General features: G+C 50.0%; 1 protein-coding gene across 1 annotated transcript in view; it reads right to left on the minus strand.

Annotated features, from left to right (window-relative positions):
• Positions 1 to 7,176, minus strand: part of DHRS3 (dehydrogenase/reductase 3) — a 58,203-nt gene extending 51,027 nt beyond the window's left edge. Inside the window, exon 1 of the mRNA XM_007942644.2 lies at positions 6,982 to 7,176. Coding sequence (XP_007940835.1) covers positions 6,982 to 7,176 — 195 coding nt within the window. The remainder of the gene's footprint in view (positions 1 to 6,981) is intronic.
• Positions 7,177 to 11,115: the final 3,939 nt, after the last annotated feature.

Raw genomic sequence — 11,115 nt, forward strand, 5'->3', positions numbered from 1 at the left:
TGGGCTGTCAAGTCAATACCAATCATAGTTACCGTACATGACAGAGTAGAACTGCCCCATAGGGTTTCCTAGGTTGTAATTTTTACGGGATCAGATCACCAGGTCTTTTCTCCTCTAGAGCCACTGAGGAGTTTGAACTGCTGACCTTTTGGTTAGCGGCCAGGGTTCCTCCCCAGCCTATAAGAAGATGGAAATGAACCAGAGAGAACAGCTTCCCTGCTGTAATAAACAAATGCCCTTCAGTCTGAAGAAACGAAAGTTCAGAAGTTTGAAGCCTAAACAAGAATTAGCAGAAGGGCTGGTTAGACCACAGATGGTTAATCTTGATACAGATTCATTACTACTAGGTCTAGGAGGCATTCTTTGAAGCCCAAGTAGACAATATGGTGATTCTGTGATAAATAATAGGAAGTCCTGCTTGACTTGCTAATTAGGAAACTTGGACCCCTCATTGCCTTGAAAGGTACAAGTTAAAAACCTTAACATCTTTTCAATCACCTCATATACATGCAGAAGCTGGACAAGGAAAAAGGAAGACAGAAGAAAAAATGATGCATTGGAATTATGGTGTTGGTGAAGAGTATTGAATATACCTTGAACTGCCAGAAAAAAAAAGACTAAATCAGTCTCAGGAGAAATACAACCTGCATGCTCTTTAGAAGCGAGGACGGCAAGACTTCTCTTTGCTTGTCAACTGGCCTAACATACTACACAAAACACTGTTCCACCTCCTACTTTGGCGATGAGCAACTGAGATCTTAAAAGCCTGCAAGCAGCCATCTAGATGCAACAATGGGTCTCTCCTCGTCCAGCACAAAGAAGAATTAAAAAAATAAAAGATTCATGGAAACAATCAGTCCTAGTGACTGGTACACCATGCGATCTACAGCCTGTATGACTGTGAGACCAGAAGAACTAAATGGTGCCCGGCTACCACTGTCAACCACTTGGAGGGGGATCTATGTAGGAGACCCTGGATAGAGAGGGAGAACAATGTGGAACAAAATTCAAAAGGACTTGAAAAAAAAAAAAAGGGAGACCAGGTTTGCTGGTCTGATAGAGCCTAGTGGAACCACTGAGACTATGGCCTCTAGCTGCCCTTCAGGTCTGGAATTGAACCCACACCTGTGGTTTCCAGCCAAACAAAAGGCATATGAGTTGAACACTTACCTGAGGTAAATACACTCCTTGGAGAGAACAATCATGGGAGAAAGAAGAGCTATTTATGCACAGGGAGACAGCTCAGGGGACAGGGGTGCATAGAGGGATGGGCACAGGGCAGAGGTGACTGTTGGGAGGAAATAGGAGGAGAGCTGTTGCATTGTGGAGAATTGTGGTCAATGTCATGAGACAAAGTGTATGTAAACTGCTGTAATGAATTTGCTCTGTAAATTTTCACCCAAATTGTAATTTAAAAAAAAAAAAAAAAAAAGACTTCTCTTTGCTTGATTTGGACCCATCATCAGGAAAGACCAATCACTAGAAAACCACATCATGTTTAGGAAAGCAGAGGGTCAGTGAGAATGAGGCAGACCTCAGTGAGGTGGCTGTCACAATAGCAGCAGGTGAATCCACAGCAATGGACTCCAACACACCAATAATCAGGGAGATGGTGCAGGTTTGGGTGGTGTTTAGTTCTGTTGTCCATGGACTTCCCTTGAGTTGGAGCCAAGTCAATGGCAACTAACAACAGGAGTAGAAATCAGTTCATGGCAGACAGCTACCTGATAGCTGTTAAGGGAATTTAGAAATGGACACAGGGCATCTACCTGAGGACCTGGCACATTTCCCAACTCTGAGTTGTTGCTGTTTTGTCATTAGGTGGTCTCTGATGCCCAGGGAGAAAGGCTGGATAAGCAGAAATGAAGACAAATGTGTTCTCAGAAATCACCCTCCAACTCAGGGAGTCTGACAATCCATTGCTTTCCTGAGATGGCTAGTGCATGACATGAGACTTTTAGAGCCTGCCAGAACCTTAGAAATCACTGTGTTCTCTCTCATTTCAAAGGTATGCTTCTTAGCTGTGTCTCAGAGAAGGCAGCGACTTTCTCCGGTCTTAGTAGAACAAGGTGTAGAATGCAGTCTCTCGTCTCCTAGTGTGGACAGTCCCAGTGTGGACAGTATAATGAAAAGGGGGTGGGGTAGTAGAGGGAAGTGTTTGTCTATTCATGGAACAGCCCATATTGTAAGGCCCATTGTTCTAGGAAGAACTTTTCCCAAATGTCACAGATAGGACAGGTAGGTTACCTTCCTGCTCCCAGGCCAAGTCACAGTGAGGTCTGGTGTTTTCCACAAAAATTCCCAGAAAAGGCTGCATTCAGGGCCAGCAGGGGGGAGATGGGGCCCTGTTCTTTCCCATCCCCATCCCTGGCTTTGCAACCTTCAGCACACATCAATGTGTGCTGAATAATCAAATTAACTCACTAATTTGGTCTGATGACTCTGGGTCCCACAAGATTACCTGTCTGGACCCCTCTCCTCTCTTCTTTTGTTTTCTATTCTTACCAGTATGGAGTTGGCTCAAAGCCTGAGATGTAAGCCCCCTGCTTACCTCCCCGGTTCCCTAACCCTCTATACCACATTTTCTTCCCTTCCTTTCCACCTCCTTGCCCTAGTCCCACCAGATATACACTATTTGATCAGGTGTTTTTCTTGTACCCAGACTACCCTTCTTCTATCCCCTCTGTTGAAACTCTATCTTCTCCGTGAAGCCTTCTGGGAACACTTGCTCTAGATTAACAACTCCACTGTGCTTCCATTGCGTAGTGGGTTGAATGGAGTCCCCCAAAATTCATGTCCACCTGGAACCTTAGAATGTGATGCTTTTTGGAATAGGGCCTTTGCAGATGTAATTAGTTAAGGATTTCAAGATGAGCTCACACTGGACTTAGGGAGGTCCCTAAAAGAAGAAGGGAGGACACAGAGAAGTCCATGTGATGACACAGAGGAGAAGGCCACAGCCAAGGAATGCCAGAAGGCACCTAAAGCTGGAGGACGCATGAAAGGATTCTCCCTTTCACACTCTTCAGAAGGAGTATGGCCCCGCAGACACCTTAATTTTGGACTTCTGCCCTCCAGAACTGTGAGAGAATAAATTCCTTTTGTTTTAAGGCAGCAAGTTTGTGGTGACTTGCGGCAGCTCTAGAAAACTAATTATGGATATTGTTAGTTGCCACTGGATTGGTTTTAGCTCTGGCTCATGATGACTCTGTGAATAACAGAACTAAACGTTGCTCAGACTGCACCATCTTCATGATTGCTGGTATGCACGAGTCCATTGTTGCAGCTATTGTGGCGATCCGTCTCATTGACGGCTTCCCTTGCCTTCGCTGGCCCTCTACTTTACCAGGCATGATGTCCTTCTCCAGCATGATAACATGTCCAAAGTAAGCAAGTGAAATCTTAGACAATATTCTGTTATGATCCATAGGGTTTTCACTAGCAAATTTTTGGAAATAGACAACCAGGTCTCACTAGTCTATTTTAGTCTGGAAGCTCCATTGGATTACCATGGGTGATCCTGCTTTATTTTATGCTGGTAGTTTCCAGTCTCATAGTAACACACTGTTAATTTATGCCTTGATTGTAACACCTGACCACTGTCTCCACGCTTTTATTCATCTTTGCATATCCCTTCCATCCCCAACAGGGTCCAGACCTGTGCCATGCATTTAAGGCACACTTCAGACAGGTTTGTTTAGGTTTCTCAAAAATGGTTGTCATGGGAGAGATGAGCTTGGGTTCTGCCCAATAGTTAGAAGGGATGTGAGACTTGAATGAATGTGATGGAGAATAGGTTTAAACTTAGAGGGCTGGTTCCTGGCTAGCTGCTTTAGGAACAGGGCTCTCCATCCACATACCGTAAATTCACTGATAGCAAGGCAGATACAGCCTAAGCCAGTTCTCATATCACCTCCATGAATTATGTCCTTGGATCCTAGCTCTATCTCTCCCACTGATGGAGGGGGTGGGTCCACCTATGTTTCACTTCCTCCACAGGTCTGTAATCACAGCCCAGTGCTCCAGTCCAACTATTTGCCCAATCCTGGACTAAAGACTGGAACCATCATGGCAAATACTTTCAAAAATAGCCCCCTTCTCCAGGAGACTCCTGAAGACACCATGTTAAACTCAAAGCGTTTGGAGACTGGGTCGACTAACTAGCCAGGAGCCTTGGTAGGGAAAGGGGCCCGAGCTTTGTGAATGCTTTCATGGGAGAAATTCTAAGAGAGCATAGAAAATAACAAAAAAAGAATCGTAGTAAGGGACAACCCAGCCAGAACTCTACCCTTGGAGATCTTAACCACAATTGGCCCAGCCTCAGGCAACCTGGGTACCTTGTGGGTAAGGAGAGATGTCTCCAGGTTAGAAATTTTCAAATGCCTTCTACAGTCTTTGTGTCCCTTTAAGAAGAACCATCATTCAAGTCATCTTTACAGCCTAAGGCTCACGACCGCCCACAAATATTGCCAAATGCCACAAATATTGCTAAATCCCATTTGACTCAAGGTCATTGACCTGGGTCATTATGGGGACTGGTTGTCACCTCCCCCTCAAAATCAACAGGCCTCTTCTGGATGTGTCAGTTGTTTGCAGAACCTCTGGTCCCCCTTTATATCCAGCCCTACCAGAACACAGGCTGGAAGGGCTCTGAAAGGCTGCCTCTACTTCCACCAAAGAGAGAGGAGGACAGTCATCTGCAGTTCAACATCGCCGCCTGTCTAACTTCACTGCAGGTTGCGGCTGGCGCCTGGTCCCCCCTGGCCCTCTGCAGCTGGTCCTGGACCACTCCCAAACCCACTGTTCCACCATGTCCCCAAGTCACTTAGCCAGCTCCTGTGATGTTCCCACCCCCACAACACTGGGCCCTTTGCCCCCAGGCTCACTGGTCTCCCCAAGCACTCATGGGCCTGGGAATTATCCCAAGGCCCTCTCACTGGCCACAGATGGACTCAGGCAAGAAGCCACGATTTCCAAATTCCCCACCTTGACATCAACAGAAGGCTCATTAGAAAGTAGCTCCAGTAATTGGCCAGATAATTATAAGTTCCAGGGAGTGCTCATGGTCATCCTGATTGGTCCAAAGGCTGAAACTAAAGTGAATGGCACTGGAAGTCTCATAGGCCTCCCTGGATCCTGTTTTCTGTGACCCTGACACCAATTTAAGTCTTATTTCTAGTCAGCCCTAGGTTTATTTCCTGGTAGAGGATGCCTGAACTTGCCGGCTCCACTCTGCACTATTCTAACCCCCCACCCATGCCATGTTCTTCTTTCAGTTGAGGATTGTTTATAGTCAGTCAAGCTTTTCCAGATTGACTAGGAGAGTCCGGCCGATGCCTACTGCAGTGAGTTAAAGAGCAGCAAAGGAGACCCAGAGTCTGGGCCAGCTGGGAGATTCAGAGAAAGCTCCTCTGGGATGCACACAGTGAAGGAAGGACAAGCACATGCAATCGCCGGGGCACTAATCAATCCCACATCCCCTTCTCCCCGTCCTGACCCAAGGGAGGTTTTGTCCACCCTCCTGATGCCCCTCAGCAAAGGGCTTTGGAAGCCCCTCAGTGCAGCATAGCCCCGAAGGCAATGAAATTGCCGGAGGTGGGGTGGGGGACTCTTACTTCCCCTTATTCATTGTGCTCAAGGGTTAAAAACACTTCCGAATTCCCCTTCTGAGTACAAGGTCAAGCAGCTGTCCAAACCACCCAAGGAGAAGTAGGGAGTCCTGGACACCCAGACTCCAGCTAGCTTGGCCCCCACCAGCCTGGCTAGGGAAGAGTTAATGGGCAATCGGCTTTGGCTGATAGTTCAGGCTCCAAAGTTCAGCCCCAGTCAGAGCTACCCCGGTGGAATTGTAAATCTCAGGGCAGTATTTAACAAAACAAAAGCAACCTGGAATTACATGCAGGTTTGGTTTTCTACAGTACATATTTACTTAATCTCCAAGGTATGTGGCTCCACGTCAGATCAGCTGGCTTTGCTGGCCCTTTCACCTACCCCCCACCCCCAACAGTTTAAGTTTCAAACTAATTCCCTGTTTTTGCTCTTCCTCTTCACAGGGTTGGCTGCAGACAGCCTCAAATCCCTCTCCCATTGCTCTTGTCACTGGGTGAGTCAGTTGAGCCAGAGCCCTGGTTGGGTGACAGCCGCCTCACCCTCCCTATTCTCCCTAAGCACCAGGTCTGTGAAAACTGGGGGAAGAGCTGCTGGGAACCAAAAAGTGAAAGGCAGTGCCTAGGGTTGGAGGGCTCCCTTCCCCACAGAGCCACCTCCATGCTAAATGAGGAAGGGATCCCCTCTGGAGCTGTACTGGGGGAAGGGGCAGGATTGAAGGTGAGAACAAGGGCTCTTTATCAGCTTCTGGTTACCCCAGCCCTCCCTCCTTCCAGAGTCCTAAGCCCCTCCGTCTCCTAGCGCCTGCCAGGCTAGACTGTCCCAAGACTGCTCCCCACTTTTCAAACCCAAACCAAGCATCCCCTTCTCATGGTATCTTCAGAGTTGCAGCCGCCCAGGTGGGGGCCGGGAAACAGGTTGCCAAGGAAAATACGAGGCGCCAGCTAGCAGGCGGCTCCCAGCAATACCCAGGGGCGCACACACCCAGCACTCCCAGGGTGGCGGCAAAGAGAGGAAGGCGAGAGGGGAAAACACAACACCTTCCTCCGGGAGGGAGGAATGTGGGAAATGGGTGGGTCTCCTAAGTTTCGGGGTGGGGGTGCAGAGTCAGCCAGCCAGCCAACAATCCCAAAGGAGCTGACCAGCTCAGGATCTGCCAAAAAAAGACAGCTGGGTGCCCGGGAAAATTACAAGGTGAAACTGACTAGCTCAGCATTCGCCGGTGGCGCAAAGGAGTGCGGCTGCGGGCGGCGGGCGGCGGGCGACTCAGCTCCCAGGAGCTAGATCCGGCAGCAGTAGCAGGTGGGCGCAACATCCCCCCTCCCGCAGCTCTCCTCGCCCTCAGCTCCCTCCCCTGAGGCGCGGTGCCCGTACCTTTCTCGCGCCGCGCTCGGCGAACTCGCGAGCCAGCTGGCGCCCGATGCCTCTCCCGCCGCCGGTGATGAGAACGTTCTCCCGCGACAGGTCCCGCAGCTTGGCGGGCAGCACCAGTCCGACGGCGGCTTTCACCACCAGATAGATCATCTGCAGAGGGAACACCACCAACGCGCCCAGCCATTTCCACACCATCCTCCGCGTCGCTGAGCCAGACAGGGGGCTAAACTCCCCTGACCAAACAAAACCAGAATTAAAAAAGAAAACACCCCAAACAATAATAAATAAACCGAATCTGGAGGAGGGAGGCGTCCCACCTGGCCACTCGTGAAATCAACTCTTCCCAAATGCTAAGTACCGGGTGAGGAAAAAGAAAAAGAAAAAAATTCGCCTCGGGAGGAGAAAAAACGTCTCCGAAAGTTGGGACGCTAAGAGGGGTGGAAGAGAAGCCGGAGGTGGAAAGTTCTTAGAAGAAGTTTCTTGCCCCGGCAGCCGTTTCGGCTGGGGAATTCTCAGGTAATGTTTACAGGCTGACAGAGGAGTTTAGGCAGGGAAGGGGAGGAAAAAAAAAAAAAGCACCAACCACACGCGCGCACCCTGCTACGGCCCTGCGGTTTCAAAGTGCAAGATAAAAAAATAAATAAATAAAACGCCGTTTCCAAATTGTAGGCACCCCCCCCCCTTCTCCAGGAAAAAAAAAAACAAAAAGGGGGCGGAAGTATTTGGAGAGCCCCAATTGAGCCGGCAAAAGTCTACCGACTCGTTGCTATTCTTGGGCTCAGGAAATTGCTTAAACGCGCTTTGATTGCCAGCAACGTGCAGGAGAAGTGGGGGGTCCGGGTGTCAGTTTCTCTCCGTGCTTGGCTCGCCCTCGCGCGCGCTCGCTCGAGCCGGTTCCCTCCCTCCCTCGCTCCTCCAGCAGAAGCTGGGAGTTGCCGCACGATCGGGCTCCCTCTCTCTCTTAAATATGGATTGCCTTCTTTTTCTCCTTTCTAACTTGGAGAGGGCCCGGGTGCGGAGCGCGCAAGGACCCGACGCCCTGGTCCGCGCCGCCTTATTCATTCGTTTCCCCCCGGCAGCCGCTGCGCGCAGCGAGAGGACGGCCCTTTTCTTCCCCACATTTTTTTTTTTTTTTTAATACCCCGTTAAGTCTGATTGACAGTTAAAGTGTTCGGAGGTTTCACTACTGTGCCTCTGAGTGGCTGCTGCGGCTCCCCTCCCCCTGCGCCGTGGTGGAGCGCGCGCGCGGGCGCGTACCCAGGCTTGCCCCGACTCGCGCTCTCTAGGCCTGGCTTCCCTCTTTAGCAAGCCGGGACTTGCGGACTGTGCCCCTGAATGCTTGCAGCTGTAATTGGAACACGCAGGAACCGACTCCTGCGAACCGGCTCTCTCCCCAAGACATTCCTCCTGGCTTGGGACGCGTTTTCCCCAAGCAGGGGCGCCAGAGGGCGAAGTGACTACCCCCGCACTCGGGGCAGGCCCAGGGGAGACTTGTACAGGCCTTTACGTAACTTCGCCGCCCAGGGTCTATTAGGGGTCATTTTGTCATCCTCCCCACGCCCATGCCCCGCCTCCAGGTAGGACCCGAGGCCACTCCCGACCTTTGCCTAGTTGTCTTCCAACTTCTCTTGGTGTGTACTTTCTCCAAGTCTGAGCCAAATCCCTCACGTCGCTAGGGGAAAACAGCTAGGGAGCAGAGTTTTCCTTTGAGAGGAGGGGGTGGGCCAGGCAAAGAAACCCCTGCCCCCGAGGTGCCAATAAAATCCCCATAAGATTAGCCGGGGGCATATTTATTGCTCTTCTGTGCTAGAATTACCTTGACTGACAGCAATTTCCTTAATAACAAAAGCCTGTAAACAAACGTCCTAACTGCAGGACCGCCTGTGCTGGCCTGGCTCTTCTCTCTTTGGGCTGCAGGTACCCGCTGTGGAACTGGGTGTCCTTTCCCAAGTAAAATGTCCCCTCTGCTGGAGGAGGGACCAAGCTATTTAGAGTGTCTCTTGCAGGAAATCTCTGAGGGGTGAGTCACTAAAAAGCAGCCCCAATAAAACGTGCTGATAGCACATGCTTCTTGCTCTGATTGAGAGCCTAGGCCAAAAGAAGAGTGTCGGCTAGGGAGTTGCCTGGTAAGCTGGGACAGTGATCCTTCAGCGGTTCTTGTTCCAACTGGGAGGTCTGGATTGCACCCCTGGAGATACTGACTTTGCAGGTCTAGGGTGTACTGTGATCTTTATTCTTAATCCTTTGCCTGCTAGTTCTGCTGAAGATCTTGGAGAAAAAATGACTTTGTGAAATGCTAATTTGGGGGGAGGAGGCTGGGAATTACCTCCCCAGTTGCAGAGACCCAATAGTTTTCACAGAAGTTGTGCAGGTGAGTGGCAGAAATGGGGTTTGTGCTCGACTACTAACCTAGTGGCTGGCAGGTCCAACCCAGCAGGGCCACGGAAGAAAGGCCTGGTGATCTGCATCCATAAAGATTATAGCCAGGAAAACCCTGTGGAGCAGTACTCCTCTGTAACACATGGGGTTGCCATGAGTTGGAGTTGACTTGACAGTAATGGGTTTGTTGTTGTCATTTCTGCAGATGAAGCACTTCCTCCCAGGTGAACGGGGAAACTTGTTTGTCTGGAGAACCACAGCAGAGCAAAGGAGGAGAGGGCTTAGGAGAGCAGGGGTGGACTGGGAAACTGCCCTACATTGAAGGCTTCCATTCTGACATTTGATCCTCACATTGTCCTTGCAGTGGAGGTGTTGTTATCTCCATTTTCCAGGTAACCCAGCCAGGAAGTTGAATAAGGATCCTCATGTTGTTGTTGGATGCCATTGAGTGGATTCCAATTCATAGTGACCGTATAGGACAGGGTAGAATTGCCCCCCAGGGTTTCCGAGGCTGTAATCTTTATGGGAGCAGATTGCCAAGTTGTTTTCTCCTGTGGTAACTGCTGGTAGGTTCAAAGTGCCAATCTTTCGGTTAGCACTGGAGCACTTAACCATAGCACCACCAAGACTTCTTGTGATCCCACATGCATACCCTGTTTTCCTTACCCTGCACCTCTGGGACAGGAGAGGAGAGATAGAGAAGGAAGGGCCGCCAGGACTGCTCCATCCAATCCCCTAGAAGTATGACTATGAAGGACATTGGCTTCATCAGATTCCCAGGACCACTAAAGGCAGGGCTCCATCATGGCTGTCTCCTCCCATCTTTGTGTTCTTTAAAAATGGAAAAGGAATCCCAGCATGAGAGAGACAGGCTTTTCCCACTTGGAAGAAGCTGGTGTCATCAGGGCCTGCAGAGACTAACTGGGACGGGCTAAAGCCTGGCACCTGGTGCAAACAGCCTGTTCTCATCTGTTATACTCGGAAGCCACTTAGTGGCAGGGACAGGGCACTGCAACTTTAAGCTGCCCCCTGTTCTTGCTGTTGTTGTTATGTGCCATCGAGTCGGACCCTACTCATAGCGACCCCTCCTTGGTTTTCTGAGGCAGTATCATTATGGAAATAGATTGCCCCATCTTCCTTCCGAGGAGTGGCTGGTGGGTTTGAACCGTCAGCCTTCTGGTTAGCAGTCAAGTGCCTTAGGCACTATGCTACCAAAGGTGTTCTTGCTAATCAGCTATAAACCAAGCCAGTGCCATCAAGTCAATTCAAATTCATGGTGACCTTCATAGGGACTGTCTTGTCTTTCTCCTGCACAGCAGCTGTGGATTTGAACCATCAACCTTTTGTTAGCAGCCCAGTGCCTTAACCACAGCACCACTAGGCTTTTCTGACCATTTAATATTCCAGGCCACAAAGGGCTCACAAAGATTTTAAATCCCCTACCATGTTCACTGTTTTATTGAGGAAACCGAGGCACAGAGATGTTAAGCCCCTTATAAACAGAGAGCCATGTCAACATAACCCATTACCCCACCCTGTTTGGGCGCCAGACCACCTTGGTGTCCGGCTTCCATTTCCTTTGGGTGTGTGTTTGGGATGGAGGGCCAGAGCTGGGGGGTGGGGAGGAAGGGCAGTTAAGAATCAGATCAACCAAGCATCTCCCAGGGCCAGGCCCTTTTCTGTATTATCTCATTTTACCTCATAGCCAGAGGAGGTATGTCATTTTGCCCATTTGTCAGAGGAGAAGTTACAGGC

This window comes from Orycteropus afer, unplaced genomic scaffold (assembly GCF_000298275.1).
Source record: "Orycteropus afer afer isolate SDZICR_OR568_19922 unplaced genomic scaffold, OryAfe1.0 scaffold00094, whole genome shotgun sequence".
Classification (NCBI taxonomy): Eukaryota; Metazoa; Chordata; class Mammalia; order Tubulidentata; family Orycteropodidae; genus Orycteropus; species Orycteropus afer.